The sequence below is a fragment of the Haemaphysalis longicornis genome, unplaced genomic scaffold (assembly GCF_048455015.1).
Source record: "Haemaphysalis longicornis isolate Haplotype H1 unplaced genomic scaffold, Haemaphysalis longicornis Haplotype H1 scaffold_3, whole genome shotgun sequence".
NCBI lineage: Eukaryota > Metazoa > Arthropoda > Arachnida > Ixodida > Ixodidae > Haemaphysalis > Haemaphysalis longicornis.
In genome coordinates, this window is record NW_027526335.1 from 65,801,823 (window position 1) to 65,823,960 (window position 22,138).

Below are 22,138 nucleotides of genomic sequence, written 5' to 3' on the forward strand. Positions count from 1 at the left end.
AGATTTAAACAAGACGGAGACTGTTCGGTCATCGTGAAGAGCAGGGGTCGGCAGCCTTTTGAGGCGCAGGGCCGAGCTGCGTGAAGGACACGGCGGGGGCAGGACGACACATCGGAGGAGGGTTGGACTTTCGCCAAGGAGGGAAGGGAAGACGTTATTTGCACCTTGACAAATAGCGAACACAAACGGGGACAAGGAAGGAAACATGGACAGGCGCTGTCAAATGCATCAAGTCCAACCAGGCCGGCTCGCAGTGGCGTTATCTGGCTATGTGTGAAGATGAAGTACAAAGCCTACTGGAAGCGATCTTTCTTTGCTCGTGTCTAACCCCATCTGAGGTCAAAACTGACATGTCAGCCTTCAGACAGGAATTGACAAGGGGGGGGGGGGGGGGGTTGTAGCGCCGTGCCGGAGATACTGCCCCGCGAGCCACAGGTTGCCGACCACCGGTGTAGAGTAACGACGCAATCCCCGTTCTAACGCCCGTAGATAACTGGACCGCGACTACAGACCTGCAGTTTCAGCAGACTGCCCGATACGCAACCCAGTATCCGAGTTTTCGATTCCTACAACCGTTTCTTCCCGAAGGGAGTCCCGGTACAGTGCGAGAATCATCTATATTATAGTACTAAATTCAGGGGGCTCCCTGTAACTTCACAAGATCGGAATTCGCTCTTCGATAGCGCCTCGTTGTGTTCCTTCCCCACTTGTGGCATAATTTTAAGCCGAGCGTAGCAGGTGACGTTCAGCTGACGAGGTACACCACCCCATCGAATAATGGTTCGACCGGTCAACAGTGCAAGTCCGTATTCTGTGAACGTCTACCCAGCCAGCTGTCTGCTTCGTCCGCACAGCCCGCTGCCGTCCGTATAGGTAGGTCCCCGTGTGTGCACTGTACACAAAGGCACGCGACAACTCATATTTCACGGAACTTTTCAAAGTGCACTCACTATACGCTCTCGCGACAAGCGCTACAAAGACGCGCATACCGATAAATAATGCAACGGCCCCGCGACGCAACACACGCACGCACGCACAACCCCGCCCACAAGGGCACGAAGAAAAGCGCTCCTCCCGGTGTGCTTCGAACTCCAATAACTACCCTCATTCGAACAACGCACACTTCGGTGGTCGCTCGGACCCCGCGCCCCGAATCTCCGCGTTCGGCGAACTCGCGCCACTAATTAGCTTCGCAGCAGCGACAACGGGCGACTCGCCGCGCAAGTTCCATGCATGGTATACTGCCATTGTTGCTACGTCGCAGGGCCCACATGCGCCGCCACTTTGCCTCGTGGAACGGCGTCATTGTTTTCTCCGTCGTTTTTCTTCTTCGCGAGATTGGAGGGCTCGAAGCGAGATCGGAAGCGGAGATAAGAGGCCGAGCTAGCCGTGCCCCGGAATGCAGTCGAGTACTACCTCTTCGAAGCAAACACGGCACCGACCCCCTGATCTCGATGGCTCCCGCCCGCCTCCTTGTCGCGAGCGCGCGGGCGACGTAATGAAATTACAGCCTCCTCCTCCTCCTTGAAGTCATATATGTTTCTTCTCTTCCTTCCCCGCCTTCCGGGCTTGTTTGGGAAAATGTGAAGGTCGATGCGATGACGCGCACCGAACGTGCCATAGCTGGAGCAGAGGAAGAGATTGTCTTCGGGAGAAATGGCACACGCGACTACCGTATTTATTCGAATATAAGGCGAGATTTTTTCCCCAAAAAATCCGTAGTCTGAAAGTCATACCCCGCCTTATATTCGAAGCTCAGAAAAAATGTGGCGATTTTTTTTACTCCCCAAACTACACCCTCATTTTCGTGACCGCCTAAAAATCGAATAAATACGGTATAGGTATAGGGCCTTCTGCTCAAACGCAATCAATCCCGAACCATCCACGCACTATAGTGGAGGGAGCGCCTCATCATGCACATCGGTGCATTACACGCGCCGATGTTATCTAGGGATGCGGACTCTGGTGATACGGCTATCTCCTGCCGAAATCTGTGTGTGCGCACGTACGTATACGTACACCCGTCACGAAAATAATCCACAGCACTTACACCCCATCCTCCTTGTGTGAGGTGATAAAAACTAGAGGCGGTAACGACAGGCCTCAGCAGTACTCGTCCTGCACCCACAAAGCGGCGAGGAGAGCTCGGCAAAGAGCCAGATCTAGCTCCACGTATAATGGCCTGCTGTACGTGTGAGTCTGCCTCTGAGCACATGTGAAAAGCACCCATCATTTGCGTCCGCATCCCCGCCTACCTGATTGCCTGCAAGTGTTTTAATGCGAGAGCATGAATGGCCCGTTCAGCGAGAACGCCGGCGTCGGAAGCCGAGGACGGCTCTCACGCGAATGCGGAGCGTTCTATCACAGCACGAGCTTAGTTCACGCTAATAAAAGTACACGTCAAGAACCGCGCTGATAATCAACGCCTAGTCACGTGGAAAGACGACAGTGCAGCGGCACGCGATCGGCGGCGTATCAAGCAAGCACCCCGCTGACCTCACACAGCGGTGCAGCGGCCACGATTACTCTCAGCGCAAAACTCCAAAGCACTCAGCGGCGTTCAATTAATACTGACGCATTTACAGCCCATAACAAACGGTTAGGTGCCCTCGTTTCTGTACGATACGGGCAGAAACCAACGTGCCCACACCGACCGTATTTGTTCATAAAGGTGCTACACTCAATTCCCCTTAATCTTGCTTTGTCTTCTATACAGCGCTCGCGTATGCCGCAAGAGTCCATTAATCACGGAAGAGTGCATTTTTTTAAAGCACTATGGGCAAGAGAAAGCGATCAGCATTCCCCTTGTATTCACGAGACGGCCGAGAACGATAGCCGGTAATTTCCCGCGCGGGTTACAGCGCGGCGTCGCTAATTTGAAGCGTGCCTTCTCTGTTATCGCGATTGCTCGCAAGCGGGCGAGGGTCGCGTCCAGGGGCACGGCGGAGGTGAAAGGTCAAGCGCCACTACGGGGCTTTGGTTCTAAACGGTCGCGCGTAGAGAAGGAGGAGCGGCCCAGCCAGGACGCCTTGAAACGTCGCACAGTCTCTCTCTCTCTCTCTCTCTCTCTCTCTCTCTCTCTCTCTCTCTCTCTCTCTCTCTCTCTCTCTCTCTCTCTCTCTCTCTCTGTAGCCGACGAAGTTTGTACATACTGTCGCTAGACACGTGACTGTGCTACGACTGTGACACTGGCTATGTGAATGTGTACGAGATGTGACCTTCTGCCAGGCGGCAGATATTCTGCGTGCAGCATTGCCTGCGACGTGTCATTGCCCGGGTGACATAACGAGCTCTCCTCTATCCGTTGCCAGTTGTTTCCTGTTTCGCTACGACATCCGTAAACACGAGACGCAATTGTTTTCATGAGCGGGCTCACTCAATAGCACCGCACGCCGGGGGCTTGTAACAGTAGGCATAGGCTCAAAAAAAAAAAAAAAAAAATCCGCAAGGGGTGGGCGCGACACAGAGGCAACTCTCCACAGGTCAACGGAGGGGTCAACTAGACGGGCCGCCCCCAAACGTAAAGTTTCATACTAACATATACTAGAGGTAAATCAGGCGCCAATGTCGGGAGCCGCGCTACAACGAGCGTGCAGTCATGTAGCGCGGGGAAGCGCTCCATCCTTACTTGGCATGGCTCGCCGACAAACTCAAAAGTTTCATGTGGCTGCAAAAACCGCAATTATTGTTTTTAAAAAACTAGTTAAAGCCATTTTAAAACACTGGTTAACAAAAACTTCCTTGTCAGAAATTTATTAAAGTTTGATTCCTGTAACCTAAACAAGGAAAACAAATGTTGCCCATGTTTTTGCCTTTGTCGTCAGAAGCCAAGCCAGACCAAGTACGAGAGGAACGCTTTCACACAGAACGCAAGTGCAGCGACAGATTTCCCTATATTAGTACGAAACGCTTTGGCCCCAAGGGGTCAAATATGGGTTGCCATGGGTACTGCAGCAGCTGGCCAACGTGCTTGAATCAATGCAACAGGCTCATGTGGGGCTGAAGGGATTTTTTTTCTAGTACTGCACTGATATGAACTGGTAGCCAGGGATAACCGACCTGCAAACATTCGCCTGCAGACGCACATGCGCACGAAAGAAACGGTTTTCTTGACACAAAGCTGGCATTCACCGAACATGCAGCGTGTACATCGAAACCTTGTTCGGTTGCTACACGCATTTCTGTAGCACCGTCTGTAGCGTTGAACACTGTGAAGGTTAGACACATCCGGACCAGTCCGCGTCTGATTCACCGAAACATTCTGCGGAGGCTATAGCCTCCGCAGAATCTATTTATCTCCGCAGAATTTATCTATAGATAAAGGAAAGCGACAACATTCGTTGTTGCCCTGGAAGCATATTACCGTCAACCCACTGTGCAGGAGATATAATACGCATAGAGGAAATCTAGATTGCCGCGCTGAGTTATACCACAGGCTAGCTCATGAGCTGTGCAGCCTTCACAACGCTGCACGCATCTTATGACATGATCTATACAGCTATACTACTATATTACATACGCTGACGAGGTGGTTGCTCTACGGCAAGGGGGGACGGGCGGAACGCGGATTATCAAGGCCGATGCTAATTGTGTCGAGCCGCGAGGAAGGCATGACCGGGTCTGGCTACCCCAGCTGATGCTTCGTGAAAAGCAGGTCAACTGGCCACACTGCCCCGGTCCAGTTCGTCCCAAGATAATGCCTTATTCGCCGGCAAAGTCAGCGCAGACGAGGGGGCGATCGCTCCTAGTCGGACGCTCGCATGCAGCTCCGAAGAAGTGGATCGAAACGGACCCGCTCGCGCTATCATTAAGGAGCCCCCCCAGACGTGGCCTGTTTACCCAAACTTTTTCCTCCTTCCGTCTTTTTTCACATGCTCCGCTTTCCACACGTATGTAGCCGTATGTGTATACGCAACGAGGTAGGGGCTGCAGTCACGGCATGCACCTCCTTCCCTCCACCTTGACTGACGGAAATTGGACACCCTACTTCGGTACTTCCCCTCGCGCTTCTATTTCTTCCCTGTTAACTTTTTGCGCCTCTGCGTGTCGTCTCGTACGAGGGAAGTGATGACAGCCGGACCTGTATATACCGCCTTTATTATGCGAAATGAACACTGGGGTTCGTCCATACGGTTTCGGACTATCCTCGGACACTGTCCTCGGATTAATTCCACGCCACAGAAATACGCGAGAAAAACCAATGCCGTACTCCTTCTGTGAGAGTCCGAGACTGATAATCGAAGAGCCCCACTGCAAACTTCGTCATGTTTCTCGAACTCAAAATCTTTCTCTCCGCACAAACTACAAGTATATATCTACGAGTCTACGACGCACCGCCATTCCCCCAACAGAAGACCAGACTTCGAAATAAAAGTGTTCTCTTTATCTCTACTACTACTACTACTACTACTACTACTACTACTACTACTACTACTGCTACTACTACTACAACTACTAGTACTGCTACTATATACTACTACTACTACTACTACTATATACTACTACTACTACTACTACCACTACTACTACTACTACTACTACTACTATACTGCTCAACTACTCAAGTCAAATACGAACTTCGGGGGTTTAACGCGCCGAAGTAGAGAGCCACGGATTAACATACCTGAGGATCGTTAACGTACGCTAAAATCTCGACACGAAAGAGTTTGTGTTTTTGGCCTCCATCAGGAAGACGACCGAACCGGTGTCCTTGGGCTTCTTAACCATCGCTGTTAGATGCTCGTGGGATGATCGTGTGAGCAAGGTCAAAAGAAAATATGCGTGATCAGAAAAGAAACGCTTCAGAAGTTTAGGACCAAGGTCGCGTCAAAAGTGCTGTAAAAAGAATAAGTGCCGTCGCCTCTGTATACACTGTAACTGAACTCGTAGAATCGAGGTAGATCCGTCGGCATTACAGCGACACTCTGCTCGACCATACGGCCACGCGAGCTAATCACACTTTTGAAGTGTGTTCATGCCACACACGCTGGTTCCCTTTCGTTACGATGTATTCTCTTAGTCCGGGCCAACTGCCCCACGGCCCGGCCAAGTTATAGCAAGAGCTGCGCCGGGAATCCCTACCTATTAGATACGCAGGAAACTTCGAAGAAGTGCTATTTATATGCCAATTTTTTCTCCGTCCTTTTGCAGTCAGAGAAACACGTGTATACGCCACACAGCGAACAGTCGCAAATATGTGCGTGTGTGTTTTTGAGTGCGCGTAAGTACCTGTGTATGTGTGTGTACGTACGTACGTATACATACATACATACATACATACATACATACATACATACATACATACATACATACATACATACATACATACATACATACATACATACATACATACATACATACATACATACATACATACATACATACAGGTATGCGTGCGTGCGTGCGTACAGCACGTGGCCGCAGGAACTCGAGCACTTAATGGCGTTACGCAAGTCTAGCGAGTAAGGAAAGGAGCCCTTTTTTAACAACGCGCGCACACGCAGAAAGGGCAATTGCAAAAAGCGTGCCCGAAGGTGTAGCGCGCGCAAAATCAATGAGTCCGATCCACTCCACAACTGGTCCCCTTTCCCGGTCCCCGCTCCTTTGCAAGCCTCGTTGATTGGCACACTCTCCGTGCTCCTCGTCTTCCCCGAGGGCTGGCTCACGCCCAAGCGCGCCGAAGAGTGCGTGCACCGATCGGTCGGCAGACACTGCCCCGACGGGCAAAAGACCAGGGAGAAGAGCCGGCCTCGTTCGGGGATAGCCCGCGCCCCTCTTCGCGTCGCTCCCATTCCCAGAGCCCGAAGCGGCGTGCTTCGACAGCTCTAAATAAACTCCGAGCAAATGCGCGACGCAGCACGTTTGCGCGCTGATAGACCACGCGTGTGTGCGTTCGCACCAGCATCACGTGCGGAGGAGCGCACGGCCCGAGGAGATGATCGCGCCGCGGGCAGTATCGACCACAGTGTGCCTGACCTGGTTGCAACAGTTTTCTTGTGCGTTGCCTCCGTTCGCCGCGATACCGTTAAGTGGTCGCTCTGACGATAAAAGCGGGCGTTAATTCGGGGTCGCGGAGCTCGTAATGATTAAAACCGGTCTCGGTCGACCGCTTTCATTGCACCTTTGTATGGGCTGCGCATTTACGGCCGGAGGAATTCTCCGAAAATAAATTTGGCTTCCACACTGAAGGCAAGGTTGACCGCTGGTTGCAACAAGACATACAACGCACGCCGTATAGACTGTCGTGACTCGAGGATGTCAACACATCGCCCACGAAAACCTCCAAGTGGTGGAGAAAAAACTTAGAACAATAGCACGCTATCCGGGTGCTGTAAGAGCTGCTTTAAAGGATTTATTCTCCAGACTAAGCTTGAGGCTTGGTCTAGAAGGCTAAGGCTTCCACCCGAGTCTTGACAGCAGCGACCTGGATGAGTGCAGGACTAGACTGATTAGTGAGCGGTGAACGCAAGCGTTGGAGACGAGCTATGCTGCCTTCTAGGGTGCATGCATCCAAATATATATGCATATACGAGAGAGGGAGATGAGACAAAATTACTCGCTCGGTAATTTAAGAGTGCTCCCGTACAGAAAATGTGCAGACGCAACGATTCCCAGCACTTCTAGGAAATTTCTTTGTGAACGGAACCAGTAATAGTAGTAGCGAAAACAAAAGAAAAAAGCGCGGCGGCGGAGAGATGACACGTCTCGGCCATCTTCATTATCCTTGCTCCAGTGAACTACGAACCAAGGCAGCGCCCACTGGCGCCGAGTTTTCGCCAAAAGCACCACATTCCCCCAGTACTGACTGCACGCAGAACCGAGAATCGTTGGCTGCTCCAAAACTCGGGCAGCGCGGACGAAACAATCGCTTCTCCCGTTCCCACCATTTCGAGCGTAACGTTCCACGTCCGAGCCGCTCAAATTAGGGCTGCGCTGGCGGCCTCTCTCTCAGGTCCCCTTGAGAATATAGCGCTGCGTCTAAGCAGCGTAGTTTAGCCAGTGTATTACCGGGCGTTCCCATTATATCGCCAACGTCCCAGACCGTACACGTATAGGACCACGCAATTCAGCTCTTCTCAGCTCCAGTTTCGCACGGCGCCCTGCCTGCGGAAAGCCTTTTTCGCCGCGAATCTTGAACTGCGCAGTGTTCGCCGCGGGCAAAATTTTAAAGTGATATAAAAGGAAAAGAGAATACAGTTTACGAAAGAGACGAAGAAGTGTGTACGCAAGAGGGGCCCGCCTCGAGAGCAGAGCGGGCAAACGAGCTTGAGCAATGGTAGGGCGGCGCACGCGAAGAGAGTCGGGTCCCACGCCCCCTCGGCTGGACAGCGCGCTCGTCTCGAAGTCGTTTCGCACGAGAATCGCTCAAGCGTCGCGGCGTCGTCGTCGTCGTCGTCGGACCTCGGCGGCGAAACGAATAGCGCGCGTGCGCATAACTGCGCCTCTTCGGAGTCGTGCAGCGAGCGTGTTTTGTTGTGTGTGTGTGCGTGACTGCGAACGTGCGACACGCAACGCGTCGTTTCTTTGCTCCCTCTGGACATTCCCACGGACTTTCGACGGCGGTCAGCTGGGGAGTGGGGGGGGGGGGGGGACGGTGTGATAAGACCTGCCTTTCTCCGGCTATCTCAGGTTATGGGCTGCTTCATTTTTGCTTACTTTCGCCGCGACTTCGCTGTCTTTCATTCGCTTGCTTGGCTCTCAGATTGTGCGTGCGTGCGTGCGTGTGTGTGTGTGTGAGAGAGAGAGAGAGAGAGAGAGAGAGAGAGAGAGAGAGAGAGAGAGAGAGAGAGAGAGAGAGAGATAACGCTTTATTTTTAGAAATTTGGGGTTGTATGCGCCAAAGGTACATCAGAACTATAAGGCGCACCGTAATGGAGGACTACGGCCGGACTCACACAGTTGCCGCAACTGCGTAATAACTTTAAAGAATGACGTCATTTCACGTCTCAGCCAACCGAACTGCGTGACGCCGTTTCTTTACGCCCATAGATCACGATGTGACTTTTGCGTCGGTAGTCTGAACATAGCCTACGGATTAATTTAAACACCTGGGTATTAGTAACCCGCGCCAAAATCTCGCCACTGCGGTGTTTTCGTTTTTCGTCTTCATCAGCAAAACGGCCACCGCGTCCGCGACCGAATCCACGTTCTCGTGCTCAGCAGCCCAACGTCTATAGCCCCTGAGGTCAAGGGTTGTATGTCACAGTGTGTGTGTGTGTGTGTGTGTGTGTGTGTGTGTGTGTGTGTGTGTGTGTGTGTGTGTGTGTGTGTGTGTGTGTGCGCGTGTGTGTGTGCGTGCGTGCGTGCGTGCGTGCGTGTGTGTGTGTGTGTGTGTGTGTGTGTTAGTGAGCTGTGGTATAGCGCTGTACGAATAGCTATGGTCAATGCCACCCCTTCACCCAGTGTAATGATGCTGGTGCGCGCTCAGTGTAATGATGCTGGTGTTCTAGTGAAGCGCAATTGCAACAGCAGTATTAGTCGGAGGCTTTCTCACGTTTTTATGCCGATCTGGCTGCGCTCAACATATGAGCTGCATGAGTACGCATGCATAATGCGCAAATGGAGTACAGGAGGGAAGCATTTTTAGAACTGAAATTACAATAAATGAAATAAAGAATGATGGGTGGCATCCTCATTTCAGGATGTCGCGCCCTTCCGTTCACGTTATAAATTTTGAGTATAACGCCTCCAGTTCACTTAACGGGGTAACCCGGGAAATACGCGCTTGTTAAATAGAAAGAACCCAAGTGCCTGCCAGGAACGAAAATGGCTTCCTGTCACCAAAAAGTGCTAGATTCCACAGGGCAGCTTTTGGAGAACAACTGCACCCAGACAGACCTTTAGCGTTGAATGCACCAATTTCACTGGGAAAGCAAGCTAGTCCATGGTGACGCCTTCGTTCCAGCGAAAAGTTCACTACCCTGACGAAGAGAACAGCGCGCGTACACATTTGTTCCCATGCCACGCACTCTTGAGCGTGCATGTTCTCGGCCGCGCTGTGCCGGCATCAAGGAAGGTCCGGTGCGCTCCGTAAGGTGTAAGAAGCAAGGGTACTTCCAGAAAATCAAAGCCGATAGTTATCCAGACATTCTTTTTCCCAAAGTCATTATCTGTATCGTTCATTTTCTTACATTTCAAATTCGGTTGGACCGCTACATAACATATTACACACCTTATATGTTTCACCCAATTGAACTATTTAGCAGCTCTTCTGCATTCCCAGCCAGTCACTAGAAAAGAGGGAAAGCGAATAGTCCGCATGCACGTCCACAGATTACGTATTTATTTAGATATATCCGCGCAACAACAAAATGTGTTCCTTTATACTTCCCTTTGTGTGTGCGAAAGGCGCAATTAAAGACGCCGCGCGCTTAGAAATTTCTCATTGACTCTTGTAAAAAGAGGAAGGTTACACGAGCAGATATATCCAGATGAGGGTCCCATCATTAGATAGAAAAATACAGTAGATTGATTCATAATACCGCATTGATTCATAACTCCCCAGCACCAAAAAAGACATTCTAGTTATGAAGACGAATCAAGGCCGTACGGCGCTCCTCAACGTATCCGGCCGTCGCTTACAGCCTTGCTGTACGCACGAGTACCCCCAAACGTGCAGCAGGCGATTACTCAAACGCGCCGAGGCACGCGCGGCTCCCAAGATCTGGGCCATCAACGTTTCGAATCGATCTCGAAACAGGCCTCCACGCTTGAGACGAGCAGAGCGATGGCTCCGCCGCCTCTTCCCCCGCTCGGCTCCGAAGAGTTGTTACGGGGCGGGAGAGCGGCTCCGTAGGTCCGAAACGTCTGCATCCGCTGCACTCCTGCGCACGGATCTCTCCGGGAACGCAAGTACATGCCTGAAACTTTCGCGAAGATGCGGCGTGAAGCACGCCGGCTTATTTTCCTGTTTCGAAACTGATTCGCTTAGAATTTACGGCTAAAAAAAGAACTGGTTGATACCTCTGTCATAGGAATCGGTAAAACACAAAAGTGTAATGTGCAGCGAAACCTGCAGCTGAGCATGATTTGCGGGTCGGCGGCTGTCTTGTGGGTGTGCTTGGCGAGCGACGTCCTGCTGGAGGGTCGCTTCGGCGAAGGTGAACTGGCGTCATTTCCGTGACGGATATGACGTCAGTGAAATCTTGCGGTATCGCGGCATAAAACACTTTCGTGTTAAAATATAAAACCCGAAAACGAACAACAGTAAGCATAACGTACTCTTTAGTACTAAAGGTCGCTTCCTTGCAAGAAGCCCCATGTGCAGGGATGCACCCTTTACAGGCCCGCTTCCTTCGTGGTACTGGCGTCATTTCCGCGACGGATATGACATGAAATCTTCGTGAGTCCGGAATAAAACACTTTCGTGTTAAAAAGTGGTACTGTACTGAAGACCAACTGCGGAGGTTCATGCAGTAATGGCCATGTGGGACTTGCAGAGTGACACTACCGAAACCAGTCAACTCCGAGGCCTGTTACTGTCGTCTGCACACCGCTAGAAGATGCGATGAAAGGAAGTCTGTACTGGAGAAGGGCACAAACACTGCTTGACCGCCGTTATCTTCCCATTGCCCACAACTACGAAGTTACGCCGTAGTTTACTGCCCCACGAGTCTTACAATTGCCACGGACGTTCAGTGGCTAAGGCGTTGCATCGCTGAGCCCAAGGACGCGGGTGCCATCCCGGCCAGGGAGGCGATAAACAGAAACACCTGTGTCGAGATTTCGACGCACATTAACGATCCCATGCGCTGGAAACTAATCCGAGCCCTCCCCTACGGCGCACCTTATAGCGCAGATGTTTCCTGGATTATTGTATACCACACGTCTTATTGTATTCTACGTATTTATTTGTTGAACTTCGTATTGTATACTGTGTATATACAGTGCACTCCCGTTAAGACGAACTCGGTTAAGACGAACACTATAGTTAGGACGAACAACATTTTTGTTCTCTTGTAACGTCCACAATGCAAAAAACCTCCACTTAAGACGAATTTCTGATAATACAAACAATTTTTTACGGCTCCCTCGAGTTCGTCTTAACTAGAATCTGCAGTATAATACTTAACCCACCCGCGCTTTCTTGTTTAATTGCGTCATGCTAGCCGTGTTCATGTTATGACTCCATTCAAGGGAAATGTTCTGCCCCCTCATCACGTACCCCTCGCTCTTTCATCTTCGCCTCTTTGCAGCGTTGGCATCATCTTCCGCGTGGCGCAACGTAACTCAACGAGAGAGTGCTCCTTCGCCGTGTCTCGCCGCTGTCCTCGCGCGCTGTATCCGCTTTCCTCCGCCGCTCACACTGCCAGCCCGCAAATGGCTGCATTCCGCTCACGGTGCCACCGACGCCGTTTCCTACGCTTCCTTTTTCCTCGCGCTGCTCCCAACTCTGTTCCCGCCCAGCGTAGCTGCGACATTGGCGCCGACTTCCAGCGGGCGAAAGCAGACGAGGGGGGAGTGGGTGGGGAGGTGAGTACGCGAGTGAAGCGTTTATTTCGCCTCGTCCGGCACGCATGCCTGCGCGCCAGCGAGTACTTCCTGGCATTGTTTTCGTCGGCGCGGCGGGCGATACGAACAATTTGGAGCGTCGACACTGGCTGGACGCTCGCCGGCAGCGCGTGTTGTAGGATACGTTAAACTCGGCCGGACACCCTCGGCCGCATCTTGTCCTCGATACATTCGCTGGTGGTTCATTACTAACGACAAATGAATTACTAATTAGTACTACAAATAAAGGAACGACACAGAAGTTACTAATTATCAACTACCAATTCATTAGTAATGTACTAATGAATCATTAGTATTACTCGGAGAAAAAAATTGACTATATACAAGTGTTCTCTCCAATACATCTTGATACGACTTTTATAGAAAATCCATTATTAAGACTTATCGTCACCGAGGAATTGCAACCACCGGACTGGTCGCATCTTGAAGCACGCACCCAGCTTTAAATAGGGTCAGTAAGCGTACTGTTACTGCAGATAGAGCAGACTTTATAGCTTTCAAGGGTAGCATCCCGCTCAGTAATGAATACGAGGACTCGTAGCCGGTTAGTGATGATTTCTTTCCGCGACGGTTTGGATTCGATAGTGGCAACGGCATTTTGTGTTCAGGCCAGTGCTCAGCAGCGCATAGGCCTTGAAACACCGGTAATGGACACACAATTACAGACACACGCCTGGAAAAAGTGCATGTTAAAAGTATCCCATAATTATTTTTTTATTATACCTTAAAGGAACCGGTTAGGTGCTCAGCAGCGCAGTGGCTCTTGATACCGGTTCTTGATACCGGTATTGCCATGCACACACGACAACACGACACGCCTAAAAAGTGCCCCTAAAAGTAGCTGATATTCATTTGTTTCGTGATACCTCAAAGTCCCCGTTCGGGTGCTTTGAGGTGTCACAAACGGATGCAACATTCCAGAGGCAGAACCGCAAGTGGCAATAACTCTCAAAAAAAAGCAGCACACGGAGGCGGGGAGTGATGGCAAGCGACGCTGTAGCGGTCGAGGTCGGCCGCTCCCATGGATGCTGTTCTTCCCCGCTCCACCTCGATCTCGAAACCATGCGGCGTGGGCAGGGCGCTGCCCCGGGCTGTGCGCGCCGCCGAGACACGCGACGCGAAGATCGTCGATTAGCAGCGCCGCACGCGATACGGGCCGGCGTTCTGCGCCTTTCCGTCATTGGTGCTTAGATTAGCTCCGACTGCGCAGGGTGAATCAATCGCTACTCGCCCGGAACAATCCTCGTTCGTTCGCCTCCACACACACAAACAAATGCAGTGCAGGCTCGAGATAGACGATCTCGAAATGAACGCGGCCAGTTCCTCTTCTCTCATTCCCTTCGCGCTGACAGGTCGGACTGGATTGCTCAATTAAGCAGAACGGGAAACCCCCGCGGAAAATTCAGGCGGCGATGGCCCCGAAGTTGTTGCAGTTTGCAACTTTTAGGGGCGAAGCCCCTTAATAAGGGGCTGGGATCCTGTCGTCGTCGTAATCGTCGTCTCATGTAGTCACGGTGCTACAACACCCGGACACTCGTTTACGCCTCGCGCTAGAACGCTTCGTAACGCGTACTAAAAACACCGGGACACCCGTTTGCGCCTCGCGCTGAAACGCTTCGTAACCAGTACTAAAAAAAACACCGGGACACTTGTTTACGCCTCGCGCTAGAACGCTTCGTGCTTCAGAGACACGACACTTTTACAGCAAAGCTGGATACCTCCACCCCTCAACAGTTTCATCTCCGTTGGCAAAAATGCCAAGGCGCCAAGGATACACTTATACACTGCATGCTTCGCCCCTCCCCAGGTTTCGCGCCAGCTGAGATGGCCCGGGAATTTTTTTCTGCATCTCTGTGCGGGAATGTGTGTGTCTGGGGGCGTAAGGAGCGCTTGAACATGTAGGAGGAGTTATCCGTGCCCACGCTTGACACAATCGAGTCACAATATACTCCAAACAACGCATGATTGCGGCGTCATAACCCGCGGACTAGATGCCCGACACAGACTTCAGGGGATTCGATGTACCAGGTACAAGATGACATTCAGTTTTGTGGAAGTGGAAAACGACTGTTCATGATGCCTAAATCTCCACGCCGAAGTTAAATGTCAAAAAAGTAATCGTGAATACGGACCACAGCCAAAGTATTAGACTCAGATAGTCAATCTGCCAATCTTGCTTCATCATTTCGTGGAATGTAGACGCTTGTAATGTCTTGTAAAAAGATTGTTACCAAACAAGCTAATTCCTGTAGACCGTGCAAAGAAGTTCACCATCATAAACCGAGTGCAGTCGAGCATGACAAAAAAAAATTAAGAAAACTCGCACTAACGTGTAATACTTGAAAGTAGCGAAGCTGTCCGTAACCTTCACGAACATCCCGACGGCTTACGTCCACGATTGCAGCCGATATGCTTCTTCGCTGCCGCAATGACCTTAACTCCATCATTGTTGCTATGTGTTTCCTTCTTTTTTTTTGGGGGGGGGGGGGGGGGGAGTGATAATCATAGAGCGTACGCTATGACGTGTCCTCGTTCCGAGAAAGTGTTGCCACGAGCTTAACCTGGTGAGACGCCAGGGACTCCTGGACTAAGGAGTCCCTCCACAGGTCGGCCTCCACACACGGAGTTAGATTGGGATTCAATAAAAGTTTATTCCTACTCCATGCTCAAATTCGAAGACGCATGTTGCAGCAACTGCAGCAACGCGATGGTCACGTTTTATCGTTTCCAATGGTCTGCCAGTGTATGGCACCCATGACAATGCGCGCGGTTAAGTTCGTCTTTGTGCTCGCGTTGTGCCCTTAGCAAACTAGTGCGCTGGTGGGTACATATATAGACAGGCCACTTACTAGGTTTACAGGGCTCTGGACCGTGTTGACTTCACGTTGCGCAGCGTCACATCTCAGCGAGAGCTAACCTGATACGGGAGCCTACGCTTCGTGAGTGCGCTGGAACGACGCCATTATAACACCTACATGAACAAAGACCTACATGAACATGAACACGACATGAACACTTACATGAACATTTTCGCGTTTCCTTCAAGCATCGATCCTTCAGCCCCCACAGAAAGTTCATTCGTCCCATATAGTCGAGACGTCGTTGGGAAGGGAGACCCCACGCCGCGAACCGCGCACATGTTTGAGCGGCGCACACGTGTTCTCCGCGTATATACAAATCGTGAGCGCGAAGCTCTCGCGGAAGGAAGACTACACTGCCCTGTCAGCGGCGAAATGTTTTCCAGGCATCGTTATCGCATAAACAGTCTTTCGAACGGGCTTGTTTCGAAACGCAACCGCGCCAGCACGTGCTGGCCGCCCTGGCGAGCCGCGAAGCCGTGCGCTAGTTGTAAAAACAAACATTTCACAGCGCGCGCGTTCGGAAGCGATATGAACACGTTTGTATAAGCGGAACCGTGGCTGAGCTGCCTATAAAACGTCCTGCTCGGCGCTCGTCTTTATGTTGCTGCTGTTATTGTGGCGCCGTGCTAAACACATGCGCATAAACCACGTCGTGCGGATTACAGTTCACTATAGTGCGGATAAGCGTAAGTTGCCATCGATTGAAATAGCGCGTAGGCTTTGGGCACCGGGCCTTTCACTTTTTCTGGTTGTCTCCGTGGGTGGTATACGCAAACCAGTCCCTCTCCGCGCTCTTAAATTTCCCGCCTTTATCACTCGTAAACGCCGCCGGACGGCATGTGCTTCACATATTTAGGCATCCGGCGGATACTGTGTTTCTGCTGGTCGGCGCGAAAATAAAAAACATCTGGCTTGCGGCGGGATTCTCTTGTACTCGACCGGCCGATAATTAAATGCATACAAGTGTGCCATCTGGTACGAGCACGACCACGAATCCGCTAAAAATGGCTAACCGCAATACGATGGCGATAGAGCGTTTGCTTGCTGCTTCCTATACATAGTATCTGATTAGACCGTGTAAGATGTAAGCTACTTGGACAAAACTTTGAAGCCTTAAACATGTTCACGTGCACTCGCCCAACAAATAAATATTGAGTGAAAACAAAGCCAAAGCTACAGACTTGGTATTCCTTAGAGGCCATTTTACGTGCACGACCGTCGCACCTCTGCAAGTTTATATACCGCATTTTCTCGGCACATATGAAGGTATACACCTCCCTTTCCTTTTTTTGGGTGGTAGACCGCGGGAAGTAGGTGCTAAATTCAACATCAAAATGAACGCCGGTCTTTTAGACGTTCCTTCAGCGAAACTATGAGAGAGTGCAAGTAATTTCCGCGTGCTCAGAAGCTAGAAAATATGCGGTTTGTATGGCCCAGCTCTCTCTCTCTCTCTCTCTCTGATTCAACAAAAACAACTGGTCTCGCCTAAATGTTACGCTTTTTTATAACATTGCATTTTCTAGCATGCAACCATCCCCTCCGTGCCACGATGCTCTCGTTCGGTAACTACTGGGAAAAGTGGAAACTGAACAAGAACAGTAAAATCGAGTCTGGGTGTTTAAAACGATGCAGAAACAAGCGGGCCACGAATTCCCGAAACACGCAGCGAAACAGACATTTCCGTTTTTCGCCCCTCCCCGATGTACTGAAGGTCCCCAGTACCCCACAAGTACTATCTTCTAGCAAGGGCTATCGCCATTGTTCGTTGCGGGACACACGTGCATGCGCTCCTGTTACGGATAAGGGTCTACTGCGGACGCCTCCCTCTCGCCTCAGTGGGACATCAGGGGAGATACAATGCTGAAGAAAAAAAGCCAGTGTTTCGACCGCCCGCTGCGTAGGTCGGCTGAGGAGGGCCGCATATGTGCGAGCGCCCTGGAATTCGGGTTCAGCGAGCAACGTTGCCTTCAGCCGCGTTCTAGGAACTGCGGGCTGCCGCGGTCGCGCGAGGAGTTCGAGCTCTCAATGGAGAGAAGAAGTGAAGCGGGAAAGCGGACTTCTGGAAGAGGCTTTCCAAGCCGGCCAGTGCGGAAGACGAAGGGCTATGGCGTTAACAACAGAATGGTTCGTCCAGGTCGTTGCGATTAACAAAGACCCACCTTCCCTTGTCACTACTGGTTAAGTCTAGTACCTTCACGACACTATCCACTGAACCGCTTGGCATTTGCCTTGGGAATTGAATTGCACTAGCTGCCACCTACATACACACTCTCCGTCAACAAGGTTTACTAACAGTTATAAAAAACGCATGGAGAATAATTCTACAGGCTTGTATCTGTAGTTGCATGCGGATAGTTGATCTCGAAATGGTTCCGTTTACGGATAAGCCGGTACTTCAGCGGTGAAGACCTTTCCTCTTTTAGTAAGCTCCAGCAAGAACTGGCCGTCGCGACAAAGCACGCCCACGCCCCTCCAGATAGTTGGGTTCCCTGCGTGACTACTAAGCTGTGCAAGAAAGCCAAACAAGCATTGAGCAAGGTGTCTTATTAGAACGAAACGCTGCCAGTTTTGCATCCCGATATAAAAAAAGCAAGGAAGCCACAGCCCGGCTGAACTCGATGTCTTATTGAACTGTTTTCTTTTTATCTTTCGCAAGCCTGGACGCTTCTATACCAGGTCAAAAACGCAATGCTACTCTTGGAGAAACTGGGCTCCGATTAACGAAGCTTTTAACGCGTAAAGATATCCAAGAGCAGGATAGGAGCGGTTGGAGGCTAAGGAGTGAGGTCATTGTTGAAATAAACTAGAATACTGTAGTTCACTCTACCTTCGCAATTCACTGTTCAGTGGACATAATGATTATACTGTTATTATCATTCCTATGGACCGGCGCCGCGGTAATTAATAGGTTTTCGCGGGGCACCAACCACGCACAGGCCCCGGCAAGTCACAAAATATCTTACGCGCGAACAGCTTCGTGAGTTTAGGCCTTGAATATTGTTGTGTCAGAACGAGATGAAAAAAAAAAGCTGTTTTGCAGGGTTTAGTACAAAACCAACTCCCTGGATTGCGCTAATCCAGGTCAAACTCCCGCGCCACGCTGCAGGGCTTCATTTTAACTTTCGGTTGGAGACATCGCACGCGTTCCGTTCATTCATTAGACCGCAGAACAAGATACAATGGCGGCAACCACACTCCTCTCATCTACCTCGAACACACCGTTACTAATACCCGTGCTACACGAGTGTTTGGAAGGACATTTCAGTCGAATTACCTTCGTAATTTCAAATGTCATTCGAACTGGAAGGAGTTCTGTCGATCTACACGACCATTCTCAAAGGCAGTTGAAAGTTCCCGCGTTCGCCCGCCATGTTTAGCTGCCATGCTTCGTTCTTAGCGGAAATGTAATTTTACAGTTGGAATGGGCAAAAAAGGAATTATTAGAGATCTAATTGATGACTATCTACAAGCGCGCACAAAACATGCACAAGGCAGCCAGTTTCTTTTTGTCTTTTTTCGCACCGCCGGTGTGGAGAGTACCAAGTTACCTCGTAATCGTAGAGCGAGTGACAGAGAACGAAAACAAGTACACGAGTGAAAAATTGTGGAGATCTTACACCTCAAACACACAGTTTTACTCGTAAATAATTGTTTTTGTTATTACGGCTTGCAGAAACTGAGCCCGAGGGTACGACCGTTCGTGTTTCAAAGGCCTTTGAGACTCTCAAAGGTCGGTTGTCGTGCTCCTTTGACTCGAATGCCATTTTAACTAAATGCCTTTGAAAAATGTCGTGTAGCAGCTCAAAGGTGTCATTTGAGTCAAATGGCATTCGACTCGAAAGCCTTCGAAACGCTCGTGTAGCACGGGTATAAGATAATAAAACTTTATGAACCGAAATCCCAACTTACGTCCGTTCTTATTTTTGTGCCCGCTCTCTTCCCGTTTGTTTTTGTCTTGCGACTGCGCATATCAACAACACTTTCTATTCAGCAACGGTCGACTACGACTTGATGTTCCCAGGCACAAATTCTGCAAATAGCTGATTAAAACCTCGTTAGCGGGTACGACGTAAAATATAACCACAATATTCCGATTAAAACCTGGTTAGCGGGTTTTAATCAGAATATTGTTGTAATATCTTACGTCGCAAAAAGTAGTTCCGGCCATTCACCCCACAAAACTTATGGTGTCTTCAATTTACGAGTCCATTCAAGTAATGAATATAGTTAGCGGGCAATACAAGGTAAGCCCTCGCGACATATAAGCAAAAAATAAGTGCGAAACGGCTCAGGGGCAGTTTTTTGGCAGCCCAAAACATCAAATCGACGAAACGTTTTGTCACAACCGGCTAAGCTACCATTTTGTGCACAGTATTTCTGGCTTCCGAGTAGGCACGGTTCAACCGGTCTTTACGAGGTTATCGGCAGACTGTATCAGAATATAACCACTATTTTGTCCCGCTACTCAGTAAGATCAGTTCTTGCGGAACGGCTGCCTGCGAATGAATAATGAGCCGACAGCAAAATCAAATTGCCTTCTGCTGCTCACGTAGCAGCAGAAGAGCGACATGTCACTGGGGCTCTTCGATTTACAGTCTCGGACTCACCCCGGATAGTCCGCGGGTAGTCCGAGGATTCACCGAAGCCACACAGGGATACATGGGAAAAATCGAACGCCGGACTGCTTCTCGGGGAGTCCGCGGTGAGTCCGGGACTGTAAATCGAAGAGCCCCACTGAAAAGCGATCCGGCTCAATTCAAATGTAAGTACCCCGTTGATACATAGTTATTTGTCTCCGGAAAACAAAGCGATCAGATTAAATTTTTGTTAAGTACCTGACAGGCCAGCCGCAAGGGTGAAAAATGACTCCAATTATGGTACATCGCGCGTGAATGAACAACAGAGCGTGCAATGCGAGTTTTGAAATAATTCCATAGGAAAAGGGACGGCAATGCTTCCACTGATCGCAGCGGTCACTGCACTGTCATGGCATCCGGGCCGGGCAATTCGCGGATGACTCACGCATAGCGCGCGATCCAAAGCACTTGAACACGCATCTAGGAGCTCGCGACCCGACCGAAACAAAGTTGGAGGACGGTGTTGCGAAATGACACTAAGTGGCGTAGTTTCAAAAAGTTAAAAAGAGGGACAACTGCGGCCTCAAAACAATATTCAATATTTTTCGAGCTAGTGAGGTATTCCGGCCGACATAAACGGGTGTTCTGCACTACTTTTAAGCGAAAGGCAAATGTAACCTCGCTTTTACATAGAGCGGGGGCAGTGCGCTCTCCGAAGGATGTTCGGGCCGACGCTTCGGTCGGGACATCGGCGCAACACCTGACGTATTGTGGTCGGCAAATGCCCAAAGTGGCGCCGAACGTAGGGCAGCAGAGTGTTCGTACATTGTGAAGGCGTCACTCACCGGTTTGACGTCTCCTACGTTCCGTGTAAGCAGCGGTATTCCACCGTCCGCAGTAAGGGCGGCCAGGTGGCCGGCCATCTTGGCCCCCCGCGCTGGCGCATGCGCAGAGGGCACCGCCGTCGCGATTGCCGAGCGCGGACGTTTACCCATTCCGCCGGCCGCCGAGTCCCCTCCGAACACCGGCCGCTCTTGGAAACAGAAGTTCTACGAGCGTGATCCGCTCATGGAAATATGTTCGAAGCGTGGTGAAATGCACGTTATTTGGTCACAATACACGTCTTCTTTTTTAAACGCAAATCACACGCACGCTGGCTGCGCGCACCAAAATCGCCGCGGCCGACCCTCCGCAACGTAGCAGACGACAGCGACGTTGGCGCAGCGAACACTCCGCGAACTGAACTTGGCTGGCTGAGATCCGGTAGCAAGTGCCGCGCTTTCGGCGGCTTTTACAAACGACAACTTGCTTCACGAAATAAGCGCCTGCTGTGATGTGCACGATGTTGAAAGCGAAAACTCCGCTGCGAGCTGCGTTGCCATTTCAGTGCCAGCCGTGACCGCTTTTGCCGCGGTGGCATAACAAGAAGCGTCTGCTCGCACGCTCCCTGCGGAGAGCGCGCGCCCCGAGGCTCCGCCTTCTTTCAGCAAAACGGGTATTGGTTGGCCGTTGTCACGTGCCAAAAGTTCTCCCCAACAGCGAGAGCCCAAGTTTTTCCCGCGGTTTTCAGACTTCGCGCGTCTCGCGCGGCAGCGTAGTAGCACGCGCGGAGCATGCAGGTAGGCCTCAGCAGGAAAACACAACAAAATAGAAATTCGTCGACTTGATAGCTTGCAATAATAGATCCTTGATAATAGCTTGCAACAGTCATGAGCAACGTTATATTTTTGTGGAACCTCAACTTTACTGTTGTTGTAGTTGTTGTCATCGTCGTCGTCGTCGGTGTTGTTGTTACTGTTGCTGCTATTGTTGCTGGATCAGGCGGTGTTAGTCTTTCAAAATATGCCGAAAATTTCTCCATCCGACATAAACGTGAATAAGCAGACTCTTATGTAATTCAATGCTTGTAATCAATTACTTTTTTTATATTGTAACACTCTTTTGTTTTGCGGCAAAGATTAGGGTAACTCAGTCCCCTCCTTTTTTTTTTTTGTGGTTGACTGTAGATAAGTTACTTTTTAAAATAAGAACGGTGTTTACCGCATAGTTAAGTACAGACGGTCCGTTTCCTCCCCTTCCCCTCTGAGGATAACCGTGCTAAGAAAAACCAATGGTTTAGAATGTTACTTTCACTTCAAATCAAATCAAAACAAAGATGTTTATTGAGGTGCGTTTGGGAAAATACATAGT

The 22,138-nt window shown here is 50.4% G+C and overlaps 1 protein-coding gene across 1 annotated transcript in view; it reads right to left on the reverse strand.

The window, feature by feature from the left end:
* Nucleotides 1-21,117, reverse strand: part of Fy (fuzzy planar cell polarity protein-like protein) — a 53,769-nt gene extending 32,652 nt beyond the window's left edge. The window contains exon 1 of the mRNA XM_077703297.1: nucleotides 20,794-21,117. Within this exon, the coding sequence (XP_077559423.1) occupies nucleotides 20,794-20,943 (150 nt within the window). The 5' untranslated portion in view covers nucleotides 20,944-21,117. The remainder of the gene's footprint in view (nucleotides 1-20,793) is intronic.
* Nucleotides 21,118-22,138: the final 1,021 nt, after the last annotated feature.